The 27,672-nt window shown below is 35.1% G+C and overlaps 2 protein-coding genes across 6 annotated transcripts in view; one reads left to right on the top strand and one right to left on the bottom strand.

Annotated features, from left to right (window-relative positions):
* The window catches only part of TMEM232 (transmembrane protein 232), a 326,702-nt gene extending 325,308 nt beyond the window's left edge, over positions 1 to 1,394 (bottom strand). For 3 of the 4 annotated variants that reach the window (XM_054684518.2, XM_054684510.2, XM_063810529.1), the window contains exon 1: positions 1,160 to 1,392. The gene's annotated coding sequence lies outside the window, so the exon portion shown is untranslated. Of the gene's footprint in view, positions 1 to 1,159 lie in introns of all 4 variants that reach the window. The other variant, XM_054684513.2, reaches the window with a different exon arrangement.
* On the top strand, positions 521 to 27,672 carry SLC25A46 (solute carrier family 25 member 46). Of its 2 annotated transcripts, none has more exons than XM_016953610.3 (8): positions 521 to 686; positions 4,486 to 4,528; positions 6,167 to 6,224; positions 8,701 to 8,778; positions 10,586 to 10,686; positions 17,887 to 17,943; positions 19,117 to 19,174; positions 23,623 to 27,672. In XM_016953610.3, exons 1-8 carry the CDS (start codon positions 677 to 679, stop codon positions 24,199 to 24,201), a joined length of 984 nt encoding a protein of 327 aa, XP_016809099.1. In that variant the 5' UTR covers positions 521 to 676; the 3' UTR covers positions 24,202 to 27,672. The 2 variants fall into 2 exon arrangements, with proteins under 2 accessions (XP_016809099.1, XP_517867.2); XM_517867.9 differs by lacking the exon at positions 521 to 686 and adding an exon at positions 1,405 to 1,840.

A 27,672-nucleotide genomic window follows, 5' to 3' on the forward strand; every position in this document is an offset into this window, starting at 1 on the left:
CTTAATACGTGAAAGATAATTAAGATTTACCTTTTTTCAATTAGTAAAGGACTTTTCATATGATATTATCTATTTACACTTCCTTTTTTTGTATGAATTGCCTCTACATGTCCTTTGCTCATATTTCTGATTTGCCTTTATTCATTGGTATGAACTCTTTGTAAATTAAAGCTACTGTTTCATTGTTTAAACCATGTTAAAATGTCATTTTTCTCAGTTTGTGATTTGCCTTTCAATTGTGATTACTATATATTTTAAAATTTACTATATGGACATTTAAATTTTATACAGTCAAGAGACTCAACACCTTTGCCCAAGCTGCATCGCAATCAAATTTAAGAATGTCAATTCGTTATTTAAAAATGTTAATTGTACATTTTTAATGTACGGTATCAAAATATCTCATGTAACCCATAAATATATACACCTACTATACACCCACAAAAAATAAGAAGTGATAAAACCGCAGAAAAAAATGTCAGTTCAATCAAAACAAACTTGATTATCACTCTCAATCAAGGTTCGCATCTGGAAGATCGAGAACTGCACGTCAGAGTTCTCTTGGAAAAGCTCAAGGAATCCTGGGCTTCCATCGAGTTGAAGGAACATAGGATGAAACCATGGAAGTCTTCCTCAGATCTGGGGAGGGAGCCTGGCCCAAGAGCCCGTGGAGCTAATGAAAACAGGTAGTAGGGGACCCTCTACAGTAGTCCTCTCAGTTATTCAATTAGAGGTCCCAATTTTGAACGATATAACTGGGATTTCAATACCTTGAGTGATTTAGACACATCAGGAAAAAATACGACAGAAAACTATAGTTTCTTTACAGCCTTAGAAAAGGAAAACGCGTAATTTCTAACTCCAGGAGGGCAGTATTCGAGTATGTGGGTTTCTTTCACCCCCGACGTTCACTTCAACTTTTAAAATGCTTGCTCTGGTGGTCCACAGTACTTTCGCGTTCACTGGGCGGTACCATATCTCTCAATAGATTTGATCAAAACCCCAAGTGCGGGAGACAAAGCTAGGTGGAACGTTATTAACCCTCCACAACTCCAACCTCTACTAGCTTCCTCGCAGCAGGCGAGGCACCAGGCCCGTGAGAAAACACTGAGATCTGGGGCGTAGCTGTGACATGGGGTATTTCTGGCCGGGATCTCACCGGGTAAGCTCCACCCGCCGGTCATCGGCTCCCTCCAAGAAGCATCTTTGAACTCCTCCCATGCGGGCCCTATTCCTACACCAGTTCTCTTTCCGGAATCTCTTTGGTACTGTGTTTCATTAATCCCACAACCATATTCCCACCTATTCCCTAACGACAACAAACTTTTAAGGTCTAGGTTACCGCCGCGTCTCCCTAGCAACCGTGCCCTTTAATGGTTGCCGGAAGAGGCTATAATCACGTGCTCCGAAGACGTCCGGGTTTCCAACGTGACTTCCGGTTGTCAGAATTTCCCCCAGACGCGGCGGCGGCCGACGGGAAGCTGTGTGGGCTTAGGTCGTGGTGGCCCGGGTGGTGGTGGGCTCCGGGCGGGCTCGCGTCATCCTGCCCCCGCTGCGATGCATCCGCGGCGCCCGGACGGATTTGATGGCTTGGGCTACCGGGGTGGTGCCCGGGACGAGCAGGGCTTTGGCGGCGCCTTCCCTGCAAGGTCCTTCAGCACCGGGTCGGACCTGGGCCACTGGGTGACGACTCCCCCAGACATCCCCGGCAGCCGCAACCTGCACTGGGGCGAGAAGAGCCCGCCCTACGGCGTGCCCACCACCTCCACCCCGTACGAAGGCCCCACGGAGGAACCCTTTTCCAGTGGCGGCGGCGGCAGTGTGCAGGGGCAGAGCAGTGGTGAGAAGCATGGGGACCGACACAGGGATGATGGGTTACTGGGGCCGCGGCTTGCGGCCTGCAGACCCCGGAAGCGGCGCAGAGGATCCCGCCTCCTGTTCCTTCTCATCCTATCGCGCGCCACACCCTTTGCCCTCCTTTCGTCCTCTGCCCCTGAGGCTGGCCTCCTCTTCCTCACAAACGAATTCTCCTGGATCAACTCCAAAAAAGACATCTGCCTTAGCTATGGGGTGCATAGCAGGAATTTTTAGAGGTTTTGGTGTCTCAACTGATGGTCTGAGTCAAAAAGGAGATTGGATTATTTACTGTTACCTGATTCACTTTGGCAGCTCTATTTTCTTGATTTAATTAATTAATTAATGTGTTTACTTGTAGTTTTGTGTTCTGAAAAGAGAAGCCTTTCAGCATAAGCATACTTGGGTTCATACTTGGTTGTGCCACTCGTAATCTGAACAACTTAACCTCTGTGAGCCCTCAGTTTTCTCATCTTTAAGATGTGTAGAAGAATCCTGTATGGGACACATAGGCTAAAAAAAAAAAAAAGTTTCCTTCCTTTTCCTTTTTGAACACAGGAGTTTTGCCTGCTTTTCAGATCCCCAGTCTAGAAAGTTTCCTTCCTATAATTTTCCTTTCTGCTTTCCTTCTGCTGACCTACAAACTACATATAAAAGTTAGAAACACTGATACAATTTCAAGATAGGACTTCGGAATCATGACATAATTATTCTCCATGGGATGTCAGAAAAGCTGCAACACTGCATGATGTAGATATTTTCAACATCCTTTTTTATTCATAAAATGTGAATAATAGCTACCTCTTTCTATTCTCCTGTAATTGTTAGAATAATAGATTAATGGTATTAATATTAAATTTATTGTAGAAATCAGCTTTATTCTTATTTCCTCGACTTTGACTTGGAAGTACAATAATATTTAACTAAGAAGAATAGACTAACGAATGTCTAGTGAGTAAATGAGGATGTGAAGAAAGATAGATGACTTACCTAGCTAATTGTCATACAATTAGCTTTTTGACTCTTCCCGGTTTAAAGTTACGCTTTGGTGGTTACAATGAGGAGGAGTTCCTTGACACAAGCAGGGCTTTATTTTGCAGCCTTAACAGGTGGGTGAATGTAAATTTTGCAACAAAGATAGACAGCTAAGAGACTTACACAGTAAACAAGAGTAAACCTTCCTAACACCTTCCAGAAAATGCTAGTAGCATTTTCTGTTGCTATTTGGGGATGATCTATACATACAAAATGGGTAAGGCCGGGCGCGGTGGCTCACGCCTGTAATCCCAGCACTTTGGGAGGCCAAGGGGGGCGGATCACGAGGTCAGGAGATCGAGACCATCCTGGCTAACACGATGAAACCCCGTCTCTACTAAAAAATAGAAAAAATTAGCCGGGCGTGGTGGCGGGTGCCTGTAGTCCCAGCTACTCGGGAGGCTGAGGCAGGAGAATGGCGTGAACCCGGGAGGCGGAGCTTGCAGTGAGCCGAGATCGCGCCACTGTACTCCAGCCCGGGCGGCAGAGCGAGACTCCGTCTCAAAACAAACAAAAAAGTAAAATCTAAGGTAAAAGTACCGTAGGTGGGTAAAAGAAGCTTTCTATTTAGCTTATACATTTTTCTAGGGTAAACTGCGTAATTTCCCAGGAACATGCTTAGGTGGCCTTGTTCTGATTGAAAGGGAATAGTGAGGGCAGTTGCTTCACTTGAAAGAGAAGAGGAGAGAAAGAATTGTAACTTGTGAATATTGTATTATAGTTAGAATTTGATGTCTGGTCCCCAGGGGTTGTAATAGTTCACCACTATGACTTGGAGTTTAGTCAAGAAGAAAGGCTTTTCTCTTTTGACATATGCATAGGAATGTTTCCAGCTGTGAACTTTTCCAGTAACATAACAGACATACCATCTGTAGTAGCATTTAGGTATCCAGTAACCTACTCCAATTAATTAAACAGCTAGCCTCAAACTATTTAAAACTTGAAGAGATGGGGGAGAGCTGTATTTACCCATTTTGGTTATCCCTAAGTACCCTTTCAAGTTAATAATTTAGAGGTGCTTTACTTGTAGTTATTGGTTTAATAAAGTGCTCTCCGTCAGTAACAGTGACTAACTAGTTTTACAGCATAAGAGGTAAAGTCGCAGGTGGAATATCAGCTGCGGCCAACCATGGAAAATTTTTTATTTGATTGGAATCAGAAGCTGAAAACTGGTAGCCCTTAGGTTCTGTCTGGATATTTGTTTCATTAGGCCAAGACAATGTGTTAACAGTTTTTGAAATAGTTGTCCAGGACTTTAAAATTGGAAGCTTTTATATAAAATGAGAATATCTTTTTTTGAAAAAATTACAGCTTCAAAACCCTGGGCCCACACTCTAATGTGGCAACAATGAATTGGAGTGAAAGCGTAATTGTGCTTTAAACACTCTACACCTTGCAATTTGCCACAGACCCCAGCAGAGTCCTTCATTCATTTAAATTATTTCCCTGGCCCCTATCAGAATTTGACTTTGAGGTTTAAATGAACAGCAGGTTAATAAAATAAATTTTTAAAAATTGTTTTGAGACTAAACCTAAATTGTCAGTAATTGGTTATCAGTAATCTTATTTTTTTATTTCTATTTTTTTTTACTTTAGAACAGCTGAATAGATTTGCTGGATTTGGTATTGGACTTGCAAGGTAATGTTTTATCTAAAGACGTTTACAGCTTTTATTTATTGAATTTAGAGTTTTTCTTTAATTTATAATATTAAATGATTATTATTGCTTCTTTTAGGTTGTTTCTTTGAAGCAGCAGCTTAAATTTTGAATAATATTTTGCAGAAAAAAACATGATCATTATTTAAAATATATAATTTGATAGTTTTTCCAGTAAGGATAGACTAGTCATCCAATTTTATAAACACAAAGTAATTTTGTAATGAGTATTGTAACTGTTTTCATGGGTCTATCCAAAAAATAAAATGAAGTGTAATCTTATCTCTCTCCCATCAAAATAATAATTTAGAATGGAATTCATGAAGATCAAATGGCTCTGCTGATAAGAACTTTTTTCATAGGACATTTTCTGAAAGAAAAATTACATGGCATTTAATGATGCCATATAACTGACGTGTCATTTCCCACATCAAACATACAGAGATCTAGTTTCATTTTATACTGTAGATATTAATATTATGTATTATATATTGTTTCCCTTACTTACCTGTTTGCAGATCTGGTTTTCATTCTTTTCATGGGTCTATCCAAAGAATAAAATGAAATGTAATCTGTCTGTCTCCCATCAAAAAAGTAATTGTGCATGGAGGCTTCTTTCTAAACACTCTAATGCTTACAAGATATTTAGCAGCATAGCATCTAGATTTTGTTTATAATCAGCGTTTGGTGATAGCATTACTTTTTTTTATATCTAACGATCATTTTAAGAAAATCCTTTAGTCTTGATTATTGTGATCCTTAGTGAATACCATTTTCAAAAATATTGGAATTGCACAAAGCTTACATTTCATGCCATAATGATCATTATTTTAAACATTTTAACGAAGAAAAACACCTTATTTGCATAATTAAACCCGAGGGTGTTAATGTCAATATAAATAAAATCTGTGTTTTCCATTCTGCTGGAGTTGTTTTTTGCTTCAATATTTATACTTAAAGCTTTGATTCATTTGATAGACTATTACATATAAATATGTGTGCACATGTATGTATATGTCACTCTGAGACCTGAAACCCACAGCTGTAATTGTTTTGTGGGGCACATTCTCAAAATAAATATTTGATACATAAATATTAGTCAATTAACATGGTCATTAAGAATCTTATAATTTAAGATTTATACTTAAATTTATACTTAAACCTTATAATTTAAGTGCACCAAAACCAAACATTTTTAGAATGGGGTTCATGAAGATCAAATGACTCTTCTGATAGGAATTCTGTTCATAGGACATTTTCTGAAAGAAATAATTTGCAGCATTAAATGCCATTTAATTGATGTGCCATTTCCCACATTAAACATTCAGAGATCTAGTTTCATCTTATACTATAGACATTAATATTATGTATTATGTATTGTTTCCCTTATTTACTAGTATGCAGATCTGGTTTTCATTCTTTTCATATTGAATTTCGTTATGGGTAGAATCATTTGCAAACATTTCTAGACATTTTTAAAGATCTATTTAATTTTTTTAAGAATGGAAAACATAAAATAATGCATGATTCTTCAGGCAAGAATAATTTCAGAAAGATACATGTTGTAAATTTAATTTATCTCTATGTAGACATACATATACATAAATTATTTTTATATAGTCTCTTTACAGAAAATGTATTGGCACATCCTTGCATTGTTCTACGCCGCCAATGTCAGGTAAATGTAATTTCTGTGATCTTTTGAAGCAATACTTCTGACCCTAATATGAAGGGCAGAACTCACATAAAGGACATGAAACCAGGTAATTGTTACTTCATGTGAAATGTTCCAAACTTTTTGTTCTCAAAACCTCTTTAAAGTCTTAAAAAAATATTGAGGATCCTAAATAACTTTGGTTTATGTTGGTCATATCTATTGATATTTACCATTTCAGAAATTAAAATTGGGAAAATTTCAATGCATCTATATAATTCATTAAAATAATAACACCTGTTAGTAAGATATTTTTATGAAAGTAACTATTTTGCATTTTTGCAAATATCTTTAATATCTGACATAATAGGAGAGAGCCAGTTTCTCTTGTATGCTTCTGCAGTCAATCTGTTGCGTCACGTGGTTTTTGAAAGAAGCAAGGAAGTTTAGTCTTGTACACATGTATAGTTGAAAGCAGGAGAGGAGTATATTATATTCTTTTGAGATAATTGTGGGTATTCTTTGCAATTGCACCGAAACTCACTGTGTGGTAGTTTCTTAAAGGTTATTTGCAATGTGAAATCAGAAATTATTTTAGTGAACTTTTTATACTTTGTCACATTAAAAAATCCATTTAACTATACTGCATCTTGAATAGATATTTTTACTTATGCCTGATTCCATGTAATTGTGCATAAGTTATTTGAAAAATATTGACCAATTGAGTTACATAGATCTTCCTGTTGTTAAAACATTTGATTATAAAATATCAAAAAATCATCTTCATTAAAAATACTACTGATCTCACTAGAAAAGTCTTTAAGTATTGTCAGCTCTTGACGATGCATATAGATTTTCCACAATTCTGAGTTTTACTTGAAAATTCAAACTTATCATTGACAGTAAATACTGTTATTTATTTTTGTTTTAATCAACAATCTCACTTTGTTTATTTTTTAAAATATGTCTGTCCTGAAAGTGAATAGGTATAGTCCGTCAATGAGTTTTTCTAAGTAAAAATGATGTTCCGTGAAAAAAGTGGCTAGTTTAGCTTGCAGTTCTATCATACAAGTGCTTTCCTCATGACAGCAATCTTACTTCCTTATGTAACACACAGGATATTAATTAGAAAGAGGATGTGTACTCAAAGGTCAAGGATTCATAAAATTAACATTTTGTTACTTCATTGTCAAGGATATTCCTATATGAAGGTTGCTTTTTTCTCCCTATGGGTAAATGAGGTGAAAAATTACTGTAAGTACGAAAATACAGTTTGATGGTGCTGCCTCAATTTGTGCTAATGAGCTGGGAGTTTTACCTACCATTGCTTTTGTACCATTAGTGAAAATGTCAAGACAGTGAAAAAAGGAAATTATATCTTAGTAATCACTAGGAAAATAATTTTGAACTTGTCAAGCCCCTGAAAGGGTAATGGGGCCCTCAGGAGTCAGTGGACCCCACTTGCAAACTCTGTTATAACCCACTTTTTTTTGTTTGTTTGTTTGAGACGGAGTCTCGCTCTGTTGCCCAAACTGGAGTGCAGTGGCATGATCTCGGCTCACTGCAAACTCCGCCTCCTGGGTTCACGCCATTCTCCTGCCTCAGCCTCCCGAGTAGCTGGGACTACAGGCGCCCGCCACCGTGCCCAGCTAATTTTTTGTATTTTTAGTAGAGACGGGGTTTCATCGTGTTAGCCAGGATGGTCTCGATCTCCTGACCTCGTGATCCGCCCGCCTCAGCCTCCCAAAGTGGTGGGATTACAGGCATGAGCCACTGCGCCCATCCTGTTTTAACCCACTTTCTCTGTAAAGTAATGCTTCCTATATTTGTTAGCTGTTAGAGTTCAAAACAGTATAAATCATTATAAATTAATCTGTTCATGCTTAGCACTGAAAAGTATGTATACAGAAATACCATTAAAATAGCATTGACTGTATGTGCCACAGAACAGTGTATTTCAGATATATATTTTACATTGTAGTAATATTAACATGGAGATCCAATGGATACATTACATATAAGTAACAAATATATTATTTTTAAATGTTTTATGAAATAATACCATTAGAATGTAATACATTCTAATATTTTATTGTTTCACATAATAAATATTGTTTTGACACTCCCCCAATTGATTTCATATACCAGTCAGTTGCCACATATAGTTTGAAAAATGCTTGCCTAAAATGAACATGAGTTGGGAGATGTAATTCAGTTGTTTAAGGCAAAACAAATATCAAATAAGACCTCTTTATTATATAGTCTACAGTACTGTGTGTATTATGCATTGGTCTTCAGATTGTATTTATATAACCATACATACTGTACTTTTAATAGGTTATTTAAAGCACTTTTAAGAGTAATTTTGCTTATGTGTAATTTATGTTGACTTTGGAATTAACTTTTGTTTATACTGCAATTCCACCATATTTCTTTCATGGCTCTGTTATTTCTTGACAAAACATTAACAGAAAAAAATAATGAAATATCTTTTTTACAGGTTAATTACCATGCTCAGCATTACCATCTCACTCCATTTACAGTCATCAATATTATGTACAGTTTCAACAAAACTCAGGTGAGAATTTTGTCTGGATTCTATTAAAGGTTTATATAAGTGTCATTTGGGTTTAGTAATCATTAAAGCAAGAATAATTACTTTCAATTTGGTCAATAAAACATCTTAACTGTTGTAGTAAAACTAAAGTAGCACAACGATATGTTTTTGAATCTTTCAAAATGTAATTTAGCAAAAGTACAATTTAATTTAGCAAAACCACAAAGAGCTGTGCTAAGATGATGTCTCTGCTATCAAGAGGCTCATATTTACTCATGGAGACAAAATCTTTGAAGATTGTGCTGCAGTAAGATAAAGGCAATATTAGAAGTACAGAATGCTGTCAGAATACAAAAGAGAAGTACCTTATCAAAACTGGGCTTGGGCACAGTGTATGGCTGGGAAAAACTTTGGGAAAAGAAAGGCCCGAATTGTGTGCTTCTTGTTGAGAAGTCTAACTCTTCATGATGAGGATAGAGAAAAGGTTTTTAAAGTAGACGTGTGAAGGCAGAAGACAAAGAGAGATCATAATGTTTGGGAATGGATTTAATAGAGTACAATGGGAGCTTGAAGTGGGGGTTGAAGAGTAAGAGAAAGATGAAAAAGTAGCCAGAGAAGTAAGCAGGATCCAGATTCTAAAGCACCTTCTAAGAACTGCACACTACTAGATCTTAAAAGCTACAAGAGTACTGTTGAAGGTGTTTTAGCCATGACCAAAGTATCTTGAAGACCTTTGGATTGTTTGGCAATATCTATTAAAATTTTAAATGTACATGTTCTTTCACTTCCAGGAACTTATCCCACATAGATGTGCACATATATATGCAAAAATATATATACAAGGATGTCCTATGACATTGCATATAATAGACTGGAAATGATTAAATGTCCATCACTAGGGTACCAGTGAAATAATTATGGTATATTATGGTGAAACACCTTGTAACCTTTAAAAATAAGAGGGTAGCTCTGTGTATACTAATGTGGAATGATCTCCAGGATATTTTTTAGGTTTCAAGATAATACTACCTGTTAAAAATAAGCAAAACAAAAATATTTCTATAACATACACACACAGATATACTTGTATATGCATGGATTATCTCGATAAATTTTAAAACTGCTGCTGAGGACTGGGATGAAAAGGAGACAGACTTTTCAGCTGATACCCTATTGCTTCTTTTTAATTCTATCATGTATATCTATTAATAATATAGATAAATAATAGGAGTATTACTGATGGTATCATGCAAAGGGGCAAAACCAGAGACAGTGAAACTTGTAGTCAAATTGATATAAAGTAATAGTGTTAAGTATGGAGAAGAGCATGGATTTGTAAGATACTAAGGGAGTAGAATTTGTAGAACCTGAGGACTGATTAGATAGGAAGAGTGAGATAAAAATGTTTTCTAGATATATTGTTTGGACACTAGGATGATGAAGCTGCTATCTAGGGAAATAGGAAATACAGCAGAGAAGGAAAGAATTGGTGTGGTATGAGTGAGTATGATTGGGTTAAGTTGTGGATATGTAAGTTTCAAGTTACCTTGTGTCATCCACAGGACAGGACTAGTAGGGAGTTGAATATATAGATATTAGGGATATTTAATAAATTAGTTAATCATTAGGGGCTTTAATTAATAGGAATGTTCTTCTTGGCCTAAGTATAACTTTAAAATGATATAAAATTAATTGTAGTTCTCTACTAATATTTCTATTAGAATAATGTTTTATTGGAAAATGTCTACACAATATCAAGTTTTATTAAGATCTTTTGTGTTTCAGATGTAGGTATTAACAGAAATAACATGAATTTTGTTCAATTTAGGGACCTAGAGCCCTGTGGAAAGGAATGGGAAGTACATTTATTGTCCAGGGAGTCACACTTGGAGCAGAAGGCATAATTAGTGAATTTACACCTTTGCCAAGGTACCTTTTTTAGCATTTCTTCAGTATTAGTTTCATGTGGTGATGTGTTTTTAGATGCAGGCGGTACATGTGCAGGCTTGTTACATGGGTATATTGTGTGATGGTAAAGTTTGGACTTCTAATGATCCTCTCATCCAACAATTCTCAATTGTGTAAACATCATACCCAATAGGTAGCTTTCAACCCTTGTCCCCATCCCTCCCCTATTATATTGTTTTAATAATAAATAAAAAATACCTTGAATCTGAAAACTTGTCTGAAGTAACTAAAAGAAAAAACAAAGAATAAAATTAATTATATATTATTAAATTAGTATGTGATAAAGAAAATGTGTCTTGGCTTAGTATCTATTGAGATGTATCTTTCAGCTTCTACTGCTATGTGCCAGCAACTGCCAGCTGAGGAACAGATGTGGGTATGTGAGCAATTCCCGCTCTTTAAGTATTCATTTAATGAAGGAGACACATGTAAGCAAGAAGAGGTAACATGTCCAATGTCATGGCGTTGGACAGTCTAGGTAATAAAAGAAGTGTCTTATGTTTGGAATATTGGGTATGTATGAAATTGAATATCAGGAAAAGAAGCTGAGGTGCTACATTAAAATACGATTGTGCCTTTTTAAGTTTATTCTCTATGGGTTTGGAATGTGTTTCTTTTTTTAATATATAGATGTTCTGATCAAGATATATTCAAATGGCAGTGTAAAATAAATGGAGTTGTATAGACAGATTTATGGAGATCTATTGTAATAATCTAGGCGAGGCTGAGAAGGTTCTGAACTGTGGAACAGAACAGAAAGGGATGAGCTGGCTAGACATTTCTGAAGTATAGTCGATGGTCATTATGTTAGCTTAGTAATTGGAGATAGGAGAGAATGAGTTGTCAGTAGTGACTGAGATTTCTAGATTGGAAAATGTTAACCAAGATGGAGAATTCAAGAAGAAGAAAAAGTTGGAGTAGGGAAGAAGATAAAGAATTTATCTTTCAATAAATGAAGTTTGAGATTCTTGCAAGACATTGAGGGAGAGGGACATGTCTCGTATTTGGTTGGAACCATGGATCAGAGTAAAAAAAAAAAAAAATAGAAAATTGAAGCACAGGGAGAGCTTTGGGTATTGTGGCATAAAAGTAGCAGTTGAAGCTTAGGATAGTTGAAATCACCTAAGGAGAAAGCATAGATTAAATGAATAAAATGGACCAAGGACAGAATCCTAGGCATACTTGTGTGCCGTGTGTGTGTGGGAGCGGTGGGAGGGGGGGTAGTTGGGGGAGATAATGAGAGAAATTAGAGAGGGCCTCAGACAAATTGGAAATAGCATAAGATGTAGGACAATCATGTTCTAGAAACCAAAAATGGGAGAATTAGAAGTGTAGATACATTTGAGAGAGAGGGTAGAGAAATTAGGGAAATTTGCTATTGGGTCTCTCTTTTCTCTGTGAAGCAGGATACAGGGTTATTTGGTGAAAAAATGATAAGCATTGGGGTTGTAGTAGAAAAGCATGAGAGGAATGATACACATTTGGGACAGTCACAATGATGGGTAACAAAGGAATCTTACAAAGAGTATATGAAAGGAATGTTAATAGGTAATATTGGAAATTAGAAATTTTTAAGGTGCTATTTGGCATTACTCTGATTTTCTATATCAGCACTATATTTTTGTATATCATCCTATCGATAATGTTAAAGGCTTTGGAATGGTTTGTTAATCCAAATTTATTCTCTGGCAAGGTGAATTTTTTGGATTGTTAAAGAAGTGAGATAGTTGAAGGCATAGCTACTAGTGTAACGCATATGCCCAATGTTGGGATTTAGTCCTTACAGGGAAGGAAATGAAAGCAAGAGAAACTGATATTAAGCTTTTTTCCAATGTGATTGCTTTTGAAGGACCTCGTAGTCTTGAAGTGCCTTAAATAAACTTTGCTAAAACGTTTGAAACAAAACAAAGATTAGAAAGGTCAGCAACATTTGGGCAGCTCAGAGTTTCTTGTTTTATTCTTTAAAAATCTGTATTTCGTTGTTTGGCTAACTATTCACTTTATTGCTTTTATATCACTAGATAAGATCCCAAATTGGTACTTATAGTCAAATATTCTTGAAATTCTCTAACAAACAATTCTGTAAAAAAATAACAAAATGCAGGAAATTCCATTTGGTAGAGTGAAAAAAATTCAATGCAGTTGTTCCTCATATCTGTAGGGGATTGATTCCAGGACCCCCAGTGGATACCAAAATCCAGAGATGCTGAAGTCCCTTTTATAAAATGGTGTTGTATTTGCATACAACCTGTACATAACCTCCTGTATACTTTAAATCATTTCTTGATTCCTTGTAATACCAAATACAATGTAAATGCTATGTAAATAGTTGTTATTCTATATTGTTTAGGGAATAATGACAAGAAAGAAAAAAACTCTGTACACATTCAGTACAGATGCAACTATCCCTTTTTTAAATAAATATTGTAAATCCGTAGTTGCCTGAATCCATGTATGTGGAACCCATGGATATGGAGGGTTGACTATATTTGCAACCAGAACACTATTGGTTCAGGTCCTGGCTATTCCACTTTTTATTTCTGGGACCTTATGCAAGTAATGTTGCCTCTCTAAAGCAGAGATGAAGGAATAACATTAATTTCAGGCTACAGGGAAGAAAAAAGAAAAATAGGAATGGGAAGGCATAGGACTTTATAAAATTTTATCATCTAACTTTCTTACTCAGTAGACAGACATGTCAACTGAGTGGGAATATATTTTCATCATTTTGAATCTTTCCAAAGAAGACAAAATAGTAACCTCTATTGCATTGTTCTACTTGGATAATTTTGGTGATAAGGCCCACTCATTAATTCATTCATTTGCTTGGCTAACATTTCCTGAGTACTTACTATGTGCCAGGTTCTGTGCTAAAAACCGGGTTTACAGTGAGGAAAATAAACAAAAGGTAACTGTTGCCAGGAAGCTCAGAATCTAATAAAAGTACATTCACTAAGAACAATAATTCCATTAATGAATAATTGCAAATTGAAATTTGTTTTCTGAAGCAAAAGAATATAGTTCCATGAAAGTATTAAAGGGCTAGAAACAGTGTCCCTAGTAACATGACACTTAAGGTAGATCAGAGTGGTAATTAGGAGGTACATACCAGTTTGTACAAAAATGCTGTTGCAGTGGGGAGCCTAGAGAATTCAGGTGTAACTGAGAGAAGGCTCACATGGCTGGAGCTCTGGCCAAGGGTAAGGGTACAGAGCAGGTGGGAGCCAGAACATGTGTGGCCCTGTAGGCCATTTTAAGAATATTGAAGAGGTTCAGTAAGGTCAGTGACATCAGATTTGTTTTCAAAGGGTCATTGTAACTGTAGATGAAAAGGTTGTATGAGGACCAAAGTGAATAAAAGGAGACATCTTAGTATTCTATTACAATAATAAAGGTGAGAAAAGATAGTGGCTAAGATCAGGGTGGTATCTTTTGAGATAGAGGTAAGTGGACAGTTTTGAAATATACTTAGGTCAAACTGAGGGAATTTGGTGATGCTTTAGGAATGGTAGATCAAAGAGAAGGCAGTATCAAGAATGACTTCTTGTATTTGGGCTTGTGTAACTAGTTGTCAAATGAAGCTGTTTTTTTGAAGTATAGTGTGAATATCTTTTAAAAAATTATTTATTCTTCTTTGGGCAGATTTGACCTTTCCTATTAATGGGAAGAAGGCAGAGTTTGTTTCTGTATCCTATTAATGGGAAGAAGGAGCAAACAAGGTCACAAAACATTAAAAGCAGTTCACAGAAGCTACTACATGAGGAGGATGAGCTCTGAGGTCTCCTAGCCTGGGGTTTTTTAATTGCGTAACATTTACTAGGTAGAACAGGGGAGATAGTACAGATTTGCCAATATTTAGGGGTTTTTAAATACAGTTTATGATCAAATCAAAGAGAAAAACAGCAGATCTCTAGTGTTCATTAAGTCAGCAAATTTATAATTTCTCAGTAGTATTACTTTTTAACAAATTATATATTACCCAGGATCGTCATGTGTGATTTCTTTATCTACTGCTAAACCCTTCCCTGTTCTCTCTCCCAGTTGCAGTGAGTTAAACCATGTGTCGTTCTACCCCCACAGTACCCTTTACTTAATTTACATGTGGCTTTTTTCAGACTGTTAACGCGAGGTAGGAGTTCCTGTAACCAAGGCTACCTGTGTGGTTCAGTCTCTCACAAAACCCATTTGGTTCAACTCCAACTTAGTTTTGACTCATCACACATCTGTGGTTATACCACTGTAAACATCTTGTAGTTTTCCTCCAAGAGTTCCCTCTGAATTTGCTTATTTTAAACACACGTTATTTTAAACACAATGAAATCTTCCTCAAATTCAATAGATTTCCTTTCTGATTAATAGTTCCTGAGTAGGGAACACTGGAAGAGTTTAAGTAGAAAAGAAAGATTTTAAGTTGGACTTTAGTACAAGTGCATTTTCAGATCTTTTATCATATCCAGATGGAGTTGTCTGTAGGCACATGATATGGGGCTGGCATATAAAGAATTCTTAACTGAAGGTAAATTAATTTGGGAGATTTTGAAGCTCTAACCCTAGATATGAGTGTCGCTAGGGAAGAAGGATACACTATGGTAGAAGAATAGAGTCTGAACCTTAGGAACTCCAACCAAGGGGTGGCTGGGTTAAGAAAGGTGGTCCTGAAAAGGAGTCAGGAGAGACCAGAAGGCAGGATAAAAACCAACAGAATGGGCTAGTGGAGCACAGGGGCAAAGAGTGCTTCAAGGAGAGAAGAGGCTCTGATGGCTGCTGAAATGTCAAATAAGGTAGAGACTTAAAAATGTCCATCAGATTTAATGACATGCAGATTATTGGAGACTTTGGTAAGAGCTGTTTTTGTTCGAAACCAATTTGAAGTGGGTTCAGAGGTGAGTGGGAAAGTACAGACGTGGAAACAGAAAGTTTAGATGGTTGACTCTGACTAGGATTGATGAAGAGAGGTAACTGGAAGATGAGGGGTTTAGAGTAGGTTGGGGTAAGTTTTTTTTTTTTTTTAAATTAGGATAGCTATTTGACCATTTGAAAATTAAAGACTGCTGAGACAGAGTTATTTTAGAATTTTATTGCCTTTTTTGTGTTGATTATGCATAGGAGTATGTGTTTTGATCTGTTAAATGAAAAACTAGACTGTTTTGAGAAAAGCAAGGTACTCGAATAAATTTTATTAATTTTTCCGTTCATTAGGGAGGGCATTTTTTGCTTGGAAATAGATAATTTAGATATATTTACATGTTTGGTATTTGATAATGAATTATAAAAAGGTTTAGTGACTGAAGCTTTTAAGTATGCTTATTTAAATTTCTAGAGTTGTAACAGTAAATTTTACCCATTTTATAAAGTAGTAGAGAACAGATACAAGGAAGAGTCCCAAAAGCATTTTTTTAAATACTTGGTTTTAAGTCTCCTTTTATCTTAATGATCTTAAGAATTGGCAGTAGTCATCAAAGGGGAGGTAACTCAGAATTGACATTGTATTTAAAGGGGAGGCTACCCAGTCCTAAGTGTTTACCACAGTTTCATACTTAAAATTGGTGTCGTCATAAACTGTGGTAATACTTTGTGAGGCCATGAGTATTAGCTGTGCCAAGATGATTTACAAAGCATGTAACGTATTTTGTTTTATAATCATAAAGTAACTTTCAGTAAGATGGGAGGCCTAATCTATTTTTTATATTTTTCGACTTAATCATTGAATAATATGATTTCAGCTACATTGTGTCGTTCAGGCCAAATAAATATCCTAATAGTAATTTAATCAGAGTTCGGCCCAGAAGGTGCTCTAAGGTCTTAGAAATCGGGGGTAGTTGCTCTATTGTCTGAAAGTCTCTGATGTATGTATATGCTGTTGTTTTTCAAATTCAGTCATGTGAAATAGAAAATGTTTTTCTAGATTCCTGCTGTAGCCATAGCCATGATGGAATGAGTACCCATTCCATCAGAGGAACTGGTGGTAGCAAGTCTTATCTTTATTTTGCACTTCCCTTTCTGTTTTTTTTTTTTGTCTCTTTTTCTTTTCATTTTTCTTCTATCTCCCCTGCCTTTTCATTTTTTTCTTCTTATTTACTTTCTTTTTTTTTCTTTTCTTTTTTTTTACCCTCTATAATCTTGACTCTTTTGGGACTTTTCTCTTGATAGAACTTACTCCCTTTTTTCACCTTTGGTTCTATTTCATTTCAGCTTGCCTCCCTCCCTCCCTTCCTTCTTTCTTTCTTTTTTTTTTTTCTTCCTTCCTTTTTTTTCTTTCTTTTCTTGTTTTCCAAAGGTAACCAAACTAGCAGACAGAATGCACACAATCCTAGACCTTGGTTCCAGACCTGGCATTTTTGCCTGTTTCCTTTGAACATTTTCCTGTGATCTTTTTGACCCTGATTTTTCTCATCAGTAAGACAAGTGTGACAATATCTGCTCTGCTTATCTCACAAGATTCTTCTTTGTATCAAATAAGATGAGAGGCAGTACAGGCAGAGAGTACCGGGGTTTAGAACACAGTTCCACACTAACTGGTTACTTGGCTTTGGATAAGTTATTAATCCCCTCTGATCCTATCTCCTTATCTATGAAATGGAGAAAATAGGGTTATTATGAAGATTAGAAATAGTTCATGCAAAGCACTTTGCATAGTCATGGCTTTTAGTAGGTGCTCACAAAGATAATAGAATATAATGGTCACAAAATTATGTAATTGTACTAAGTAAAGATAATTCAGAAATTAGGTACTACATAAATGTAATGTGTCAGCCTGCATTAGAGTTACTTAACTTTTTTTAAAAATTCTCATTCTTATATACTTTGTAAAGCCTTTTTTAATCCTGTTCTTTGTTTCCATATCTATTCTCTTTCTTTTAACCAATCATCTTAATTTTCTTCCTTTAATTTCTCATGTTTACTTTCATAATCAGTTGTGCCTCTTGCTTCTCTGCCAGCCCCTTCTATCAGCACATATGAAAACACCTTGTATTTTTTTCTCTCAAACCATCACAGTTGTTTACACTGTGTTCTAGAAAAGAAAATGTTCACCATTAGAATATATTTCTCCTACAGATTGAAAAAAATTAGAAGTTGATTACTGTTTTGAAAATTGGGCTAATTCCAGATGTTTTAAATAACATGGCTTTTGTTTTATTTAAGTTTATTTTTATGTTTTAGGGAGGTTTTACATAAATGGAGTCCTAAACAAATAGGAGAACACCTTCTACTGAAATCGTAAGTATCAAAAAATGGCATTTTTATTGGGCATTCTCACTAATTTTTATAGTCTTAGAACTGGAAACAAATCTTATTAAATAACTGTAGAGAAGGAAATTAGAGCAGTGAAATGTTGGTGGGACTATAACTTCAAAGGACAAAGTAACACAGAGTTTAGGAATAAATCCTGAAATATATATTATCTTTAAAATAAATTCCTAATTTGAAAGGCTGGAATGACAGACTAATTTTGTGTGTGTTTTCTTAGGAAGTTAGCATAGGTCTTCAATTTATTTAACCCAGATTTTCAAAGAAAGTATAACTATTTTATTGTTAATCAGAGATGCAAATGTATTTGTATGGTGATGAGCAAACCCAAAAAACCTTAGTGACATTGAAATGTAGTCCTAAAGGCACTTAGTGATTTTACAACGGTAACCATTTTTGTAGATTAGAATTTTATTCTTCACTTTTTAATTTTTTTTTGAAGATTGTGAATTGGAAATCCCCCAGCTTGCTGGCTCCCTCAGTGGGACATTCCAGCACATTATTACTTAGTGATGTTCCATTCACCTTGAAAACCACTACTTGCCAGGACCTGGCCCATAAGGGTTAGGTAAGTCCCACCTTGATATTATTTTGAATAACTATATTTTGCAGGCTTGCAAAGTTGTAATATTACTATGTCTAAATATTGGTGATAGGAAACAACTTTGCAAAGCTGTATAATGTTTTTTTTTTAATAATAAAAGGGACTTCACTCACCATTGAAGACTGGCCTAACTCTGCTGGATGGGAAATCTGGGAATTGATATAAGAGGATAGTAACAGAAAAGTTACTTGCTCAAATATCACTAAAAAGGCAAACTATGGAATGGATCCCTCATCCTCAATTTTAAGTTTTAGATTTATAGGCTGCATTAGCTATGTGTAGGTAGATGTCCAATCTATTTTCTTTGCAGGCTGTCCTTGTTTTATCATTTGATTTTTTCATCTCTGTTGAATAAAGCATCCTATGTTACAGATTTCTGAAGTTAATATTTTTAGGCTGTAGGTATTAATAGTTGAAAACCTTAAAAAGATTATTCTAGCTTGACTATAAATTATGTTGACATATTAAAGCAGATATTAAAAAATTTAGTATAAGCATCTTGTTTCAGTATACTGATAAATTTGTTTTAATTTCTATAGCCTAACTTACGTGGTGGCAATGCCTTTTTATTCAGCAAGTCTGATTGAAACAGTGCAGGTGAGCTTTTTTTTACTGTCATTTTTTTAAATTTAAGAATAGTTTTTTGACTATTCAGTATATTGTAGATATCTAACATTTCAGCAGAAAATTTTAAGACTGTCTTAAAATATTTATTTTATAAATATCACAGTTATATCACACGTTGCTTGTCTGTATATTTCCATTGCTATCTTAAGTCACACTTCTAGTTTTAATTATTTTTGTCCTTTCCATAGGCAACTATACTCTTCATTTAGACATCTCAGAACACAGCCTATAACTTGCTCTGAAAACAAAGAATCTATAAACTTTTTAAGGCCCTTACATACAACTCAGATGGTTATGGCTTATCATTGGACAGTAAATTAATAATTACCTGAGAATAAACATGATGGATAATCATCCGAACAGGAAGCAGGTTGTCCCCACAGGTAGTTTACTGACAGGATTCTTTTAAAACATGCCTTTAAGTAACATTTGATACTATTGGGTGTGGTAAATACTACAAAGCTGAAGCAATTTTCTGCTAGCACTTTAAATTCTGTTTGCTTGTGTTACTATTCCTAACCACATGGTGGCGCTTCAAGTACATTTAATTAAATGTCTTACCCTACTTCCTACACTTAAAACTGTAAGATGAAGGTAGTTTTTACTTCACCTGTATACAAAATCCAACTATTTGTACACCTGTCTTCTATTTCCACATCAGATCCTCTAGCATATTCTTTTCTCTAGTATATGTGAGTGCCCTGTCTGTAAAAACTCCCACTGGATCAGCCTTTGCTCTTCTAATTACTCTTTTCTACCTTGTTTCTTTTCTGGCTGTATCATTCATCTTTGATTTATGATTATTATTATTATTATTATTTCTGTTAGAACTAACTTCAGTTAACTGAAGTTAATGTCTTGCGACCCAAATAATACTTTCCCTTCCCCTTGCATTTGGCATTGTGTTAAATAAATGATGAATTTTTGTATGGTGCTATAGAATTTACAGAGTTGTCACTTGTATGAGATAGCCTCATTTTAAAGATAAGGGAAAAATGTCAGGAAGGTAATTATTTAAGGAAAAACAACTAAGCAGAATGATTCATTGGGGAAAACAATTTTTAGCTTGAGACAGACCCATTATCACATTTCTCTGCTTAAATTAGACCTGGGACTTTAGACAGATTTCTTAACCTTTATAATTTTCTTATCCATAAATTGTGAATAGTATTTTAATAACTGACGTGTAACATTGAATGAGTTATTTATATAAGTGCCCGGCTCACTATGTGATAGGGTTTTTTCTGTGTATGTGTTTTTTTTAACCCAGTATTTACTCCTTGTTTCCTGCTTCAAGTTCCACTTGCTAACTCCTTTTGATTTCTTTTGTCTGCTTTTCTAGAACTCTTTTTTCTTTAGATTTCTCTCTCTTGAACATCTTTTTTCAATAATGCCTTTGCCATCTCTTGTCTTATACCTTAAGGCTCAATCCTTGACCCTCTGTTTTTTATCCTATACTCATTATTCTGAAAGAGCTAATTTATTCACAGGAATCATTAGCTCTAATCTCATGTGAGTTAAATCTTCAGACTCAACTTATAAAAACAATCTCATCTATCCCTCTAAAAATTAGCTTCCTTTAGAACCTCTTCTCCTTGGCAATATATTAGTGATACTATTGTTATCTTCACACTAAAGATTCAAAACTTTAGTTTTTGTTTTAGGAAAGTTTTTTATTTTTACATTTCTTTCATCCTTCATAATTACCCAGTCATCATGAACTTTGTAGTTATCTATTTCTTCATTAAGAATCCTTGAGGCCTAGGTGGGCGGATCATGAGGTCAGGAGTTCGAGACCAGCCTGGCCAACAGTGAAATCCCATCTCTACTAAAAATACAAAAATTAGCCGGGCGTGGTAGTGGGCGCCTGTTGTCCCAGCTATTCAGGAGGCTGAGATGGAAGAATCGCTTGAACCCGGGAGGCAGAGGTTGCAGTGAGCTGAGATCACGCCACTGTACTCCAGGCTCGGTGACAGAGTAAGACTCTGTCTTAAAAAAAAAAAAAAGAAAGAAAGAAAGAAAGAAATCCTTGTACTAGTCTCCACATTTTAGAAGTCAATACTCATACAAGATTGTTTTCAAGTTGCAATACTTATATATATCCTTTTACTGATTAAGGATTCATATTGACTCATATTCCCCAAAATCAACTTCAGACTTCTTATTATAGTTTTAAACCAAGGTTTTAATTACATCACTTTACCTTTCAGATTTGCAGATTATCTTAACTGCTAAACTTTTTTAAAAAAATGTATCAATTGTTTATTGAGTACTTGCCTATATCAGGTACTGTTATAGACCCTGGGGATACAACAGCAAACAAAACCAAAATGCTCTGTTCTCATAGCACTTATATTCTTATGGGGAAAGTAGACATAAACAACTAAATAAAAGGTATATTTCATGGCGATTAACTGCTAAAGAAAGCAAAAATAAAGCAAGGAAGGCAAATAGGATGTGTAATGGGTAGGGAGGGGCGGTTAATATTTTTTTAAGAAGATAAGTAAAGGTCTCACTGAGAAGGTGACATTTGTGTAAAGATCAACATGGATATTTGGGAGAATATTCTAAGTAGAGGGAAGGCAAGTGCAAATGCCCTTACATGGGACTGTGTCATGTGTGTTGTATCATACATGCTTGAGAAGTAGGAAGGATGCCGATGTGGCTGGTGCTAACTAAGCACAAAATAAGCAAATGTTGAATTGTATTTAGAGGGAAAGCAGGTGCAAAAACTCTTAAGTGGGACTGTGTCATGTGTGTTGTATCATACATGCTTAAGAAGTAGAAAGGAAGCTGTTATGGTTGGTGCTAAGTAAGCAAGGGGGAATACAGGAGATGAGGCCTGAGTGGTAAGAGGGGACCAGATTACATAGGACATTGTAAATCATTGTAATAATTGGGCTTTTGTTTGAGAAGGATGGAAAGTCTTTGATAGGTTTGAGCAGAGCGGTGGTGTGATCTGACTTACATCTTTATTAGGATCTCTTTGACTGTTGCATTAAAAATAAACTGGAGTGGGAAGGATGTCAGGGTCAGAAGTAGGAAGATGGATTAGAAGGCTAGGCAAGCTCATTGTCGTCTCATAGTTTTAAATATCATCTATTTACTAAAGACTCCCACATTTATAATACAATGCTCCTCCACTTACAATGGGATTACATCCCAATAAACCTGTCATAAATTCAAAAAATCTTAAGTTGAGACATCGTAAGTTGGAAACCATCTGTAGGTCCATTGTGTACCTTTTTCTGTAATTTCTATTGTGAACTCCATTTGGAGTTAATTTACTTAACATTTCTGAACTCTTGATCTTCACCAAATTGCTACTCTGGCAATTTTTCATCTCAAATAAAAGGCAGTGCTATTCCCCCAGTTCCTCTGGACAGCAACCTTGGGGTTATCCTTGACCCTTCTCTTGCATACCCCAAATGCAATTCACCAGTAATTCCCATAGACTTTGATTTTAGGATAAAAGCACAATTGAACCACTTTACTTCTGTTGCCACCTTCTAGCCCAAGCCACCATCATCTCTTTGTTACTGGAATCATTCCAGTAACTTTTGAACTGGTTTCTCAACTGATCTTGTCCTCCTTTGCACAACAGCCAGTGTTCTTTCAAAATACAAATTATGTCATGTCCGTCTTCTGCTTAAAATCAACCAGTTATTTCCCATCTGACTAGAAGCCAAAGTCTACAGATTAGTCTCTAAGGCATGATATAGCCCCTGGCTACCTTATAAATTTCATCTGCTACTTTTCTGCAGTCATTGCTGCAGCCAAAGTGCCTTTTGGCAAGTTCTTTTCTATCTATCTATACCTCGGTAATCCATATCAAACTTTCTTATTCATATCTCCAAAATTCTACAAAAGCAGACATTGCAGGTGGTAATAAGACTAACATTTATTGAGTGACTCTTGAGTGCCAAGCCTTTTTTCATTTAATATTCACAACAACCCTGTGCATAAAAAGTAGACAGTGCTCATTTCCATTTTTGTAGAATGGGAAACTGTGCTTAGGAGAAGTTAAGTAACTTGACAATGGTTACATAGCCAGTAAGTAATGGAGCCAGGATTTAAACATGTTTAAGAACTATAAGCACTATATTGTCTCCTTAAGCATTACATAGTTATTGCCTTTCCATGTGAGTTCTAAGAAGTTTCTTGAGATGTATCCACCTACACATCTCCCCAGTCTCCCTACCCCAATAAGATTAGCTCCCAACTTCACTGCTAGCAATTTTATGAGATTTCATTTGAAAAAAAATCTGATGCCTAGATAACAGTTAAAGTCTGCAAATCATGGATGTTTCCCTCTTCAGTCACTATGTTAGGATTTAAAAGGAACCTAAAAAGAGTCCTTTTTCTGTGGCAAAATAAGCAAATGTTAAGTTTTACTTATTTCACCATTTTTATTTCAGAGTGAGATAATTCGAGATAATACTGGCATTTTGGAATGTGTTAAAGAAGGAATTGGAAGAGTGATAGGCATGGGAGTGCCTCATAGCAAACGACTTCTTCCGCTTCTTTCCTTGATCTTCCCTACGGTGCTTCATGGAGTTCTTCATTACATCATCAGCTCAGTTATTCAGAAGTTTGTCCTACTAATTCTAAAGAGAAAGACTTACAATAGCCACCTAGCTGAGAGCACTAGCCCTGTGCAGAGTATGTTGGATGCTTATTTTCCAGAACTTATTGCTAACTTTGCTGCCAGTCTTTGTTCTGACGTTATACTTTACCCATTGGAAACAGTTTTGCACCGCCTTCACATTCAAGGAACACGCACAATAATTGACAATACAGACCTTGGCTATGAAGTGCTTCCAATTAATACACAATATGAGGGAATGAGAGACTGTATCAATACCATAAGGCAGGAAGAAGGAGTGTTTGGTTTTTATAAAGGGTTTGGTGCTGTTATAATACAGTACACACTGCATGCAGCTGTTTTACAGATTACCAAAATTATTTACTCTACACTTCTTCAAAATAACATTTGAGATTTAGGTTCCTTCACTGAGTAGTCTGGAAGATATAATCTGGATAATTTGCTATGAAGTTATGAGGGATAAAAGTGAAATACTGGGGAAGAAAATGGATTGGAAAGTAAAATTGGTACTAAAGCCCATACTGATTATCTTGACTTTGTTTTTTAAGGCATAGGTATATATTTTGGATCAAAATTCTTCCAAATTTGAAAACTCAATAAAAATAACACTTATTAAATTCTAGTTAGTGTAGCACTCATGCTGAAGTAAACATGATCGTAGGCAGAAGCAAAATTTTATTATAAAATCTAAAACAAAACTTTATAGAGTTGAATCTATTCCATCTGACTTCAATATTTGCCAAACGTTTATTTTACCTCCTAGATTGATGTTGGTATAGTATCCTTAATACAGTGTAGTATATTAATGTCCTTAATACAATCAGGAGGTTTTTACCTTTAAGCAAATAAATTATGTCATTATTGAAAAAGACTTAAGGGATGATTAGACTTGGCAATCTGTAAGCAGGTGTATAAATGTTTTAAATTGCATTGTCCCTATGTAACTATCCTAATGGCTATATATATGTATTTTATAAAGCCATTTATGTATACACATGTAACTTGGAATTTCCTTCATCCCTACACATTTTCTACACTTACATCACCTTATTGCATAAAACAAAGTCATGCGCTTTCTGCTTGAACATCAAAATATCAAAAGCCAAGGTACCCAAAAGATACAAGTCAGAGACAACATCCTTGTCCATATCCAAACCCAGTGTTTCAGTGCTAGCAACTTAATTTCTCATACATTTATAGAGTTTGGTTTGCTTTGCTAGTTGTGTGAATCATTGGGCTGTTTTTAGAGCCACTGTTAAGAGAGAATATAAAATAATCATGACAATTACTACTGTTTCCACATTTACAAATTGTGTACTTAAATGAACCTCATTTCCCTTTTATTTCTGAATGGCTTGTCTGAGAGGAAACAAAATTAAAATTCATCTGGGAATTTGTGCCTCTTATCTACTATATAGTCACCACTAAATAATGGCTTCCGTTTTTATTTTCTTTCAGGTTTTGCTTTAAATTTTGTTTTCCAAAATAGATGTACGTGGAGGGAAAAGCAATTATTCTTATCACCTTTTATTTAAACTTCTTTAGATGAATACTGAAGAAAAATCCAAACCTTAAAGGAAATGTGCCCTTGTATTTTATGGGTGAGGGGAAAAAGTACATTTGTACATTTCAACATATAATAAGCAAAAAAATTACTAACCAGTTTAATAAAAACATTTTGTCTATTCCTAAATGTAATTTGGTGGGTTAAGCACTTTGTGTAGTAAAATGATATGTGTCTGCTCTATCATTAGACATTTTAAAGTTTCATGTCTTCACATGAATAATCACAGTTGTATCATGAACCATTTAGCACTCTGAAGCACAGTGACTTTGCACTGATATTGTCCAACCAAGAATGCATACGAATAGAAATTCATTTTACTTGCTAAATGTCACAGAAATGGTTACTTTTTGCAAATAGTAGTGTTGGAACAAAAAAGTGATATCCAAAAAGTGTAAAAACAGTAATAAGTAGCAAATCTCTCGTGTGTGTGGGTGTAGTTACTGAAACACCTACATTTTCCATTTTTAAATTCCACCAAAAGGGGGAAAACAAAATTAAACACCACTGATCACATTTTATATTTTATGGTGACTATTTTAGATTAAGGTTTACTTTGTCCAACCAATAGCATTTAAATTGTTTTCAATTAGGATAGTTTCAGATAAGAGTAAACCAGAAAATTTCAAGTTTGAAAAATTTCTAGAAAAGAATCTGAATAGAATCAAGTATTTACTAGTGAAAATCTGTAGGATCCTTTGTTTAGCTAAAAATTAAATATTTCAGGATATTTTTTGGAAGTTAGCATGAAAATAGTTAGTTACATAAATTCATTTTATTGTAGAATAATTATAAGACCGATAGGCTGAACCACACACAAATAAGGTTGATCTTGTTTTCCTTTTTGGAGAAAGAGAATACAAATTAACATTAAAATTGAAATGTAGAAAGTAAAATATGAATAATTTTTTACAACCACTCCAAATTAGTTGAAACAAAATCTTGAACAGTCACGCACTTAAATTTAAGCTAGCCAAATATGTTGCACTGAATTTTGAAAAGAATGAGTGAGATAACTGTAAGATACGCTCGTTCCCTTTTAAAAATTGTTGTTTTTCTTTAACATGGGTGCCAAATATGTTGCACTGAATTTTGAAAAGAATGAGTGAGATAACTGTAAGATACGCTCGTTCCCTTTTAAAAATTGTTGTTTTTCTTTAACATGGGTGCCAAATCAAATATCCATGGGCTATACTTCTTAAGATAATAACAGCTCAAAATAATATTTTTTAATTCAGTAGAACTAATAGCTTTATGGAAAAGATTCTATTAAATGTTCCACAGGCCCACTGGTCCTCTTATATAAGCCAAATTTTGGCCATGGAGCTTGTGATACACTTGCCTTACATTGTAGGGTTTCTTAATTTGAGTCAAGTACACTGAAAGCAATTAAAAACTGGTAAATATTAATTTACTATGTAAAGTGAACTTACGAATTAACTTACTAAATACATATATGTAGACCTTCCCGAAATGCCATTCTCAATTTTATTTTATGGGCTCTAAAAAAAATTATCTGGGTTAATAAGGTTATCTATTAAAGCCCCCAGAATCTCAGCACTAGATGTTATAAATATGAAATGGTAAAAACAAGGTCACTTGAAAATGGGTATTTGATACCTTAGCTGGTGTTTTCAGAAGCATACAGAACTGGAAAGGTAAGAACTTGCTTACTATTGCAGATATACCTGACCACTCACAACTGTCTTTTTAGCAGCGGCTTTCTTAAAACTGCACAAAGCATTCACTTTATTGATTGAGTACAAATGCTTTAGTGTTTCTACCTAAGTATTAGTACATCTGTTCAGGAAATGAAAAAAAAATGCTGCTTAAATTTGTTTTATCAACTGAGGTTGTGGAGGATTTTTGTCCACTGATCTTTTGCAACAGAAAAGCATACTTTGTCAGCTTCTAATAAGATAGCCAGGTTTGAATTATTTGCAAAATTTATATAAGCAAATAAGATCTCTTGGTAACAATTCACATTGCACTAGAATTTGAATGATACTGTTGTTGGCATTTCTGTTTCTCTTTCAAGTAGTTGTAAATAATCTCTTTTTCTCATATAAACGGAATGCATAATGTCTTACTCTTGAGTCATTTAGTATCATTGATATGGTACCAAGTTGTATAGCAGAGTAACAAAATCATGATTTGACAATGAAATTTACATATTGCCTCACCTAGAGATGTTTTGTCTGTATGACTTTTTTTTTTTTTAAAGTTTGTCTTACTGTTACTTTAAATGTTTTGGGTAAATTGTGTAAAATGAAAAGTTCAATAAAATGTTGAAATAAA

This window comes from Pan troglodytes, chromosome 4 (genome assembly GCF_028858775.2).
Source record: "Pan troglodytes isolate AG18354 chromosome 4, NHGRI_mPanTro3-v2.0_pri, whole genome shotgun sequence".
Taxonomy (NCBI): Eukaryota; Metazoa; Chordata; class Mammalia; order Primates; family Hominidae; genus Pan; species Pan troglodytes.

Bases quoted from the DNA above. Each gene is read 5' to 3' on its own strand.
- SLC25A46 (XM_517867.9), top strand. From the start codon at position 1,558: ATGCATCCGCGGCGCCCGGACGGATTTGATGGCTTGGGCTACCGGGGT. The intron at 1,841-4,485 runs GTGAGAAGCATG...TTTTTACTTTAG, and splicing joins TGTGCAGGGGCAGAGCAGTG to AACAGCTGAATAGATTTGCT. The intron at 10,687-17,886 runs GTACCTTTTTTA...TTTATGTTTTAG, and splicing joins GAATTTACACCTTTGCCAAG to GGAGGTTTTACATAAATGGA.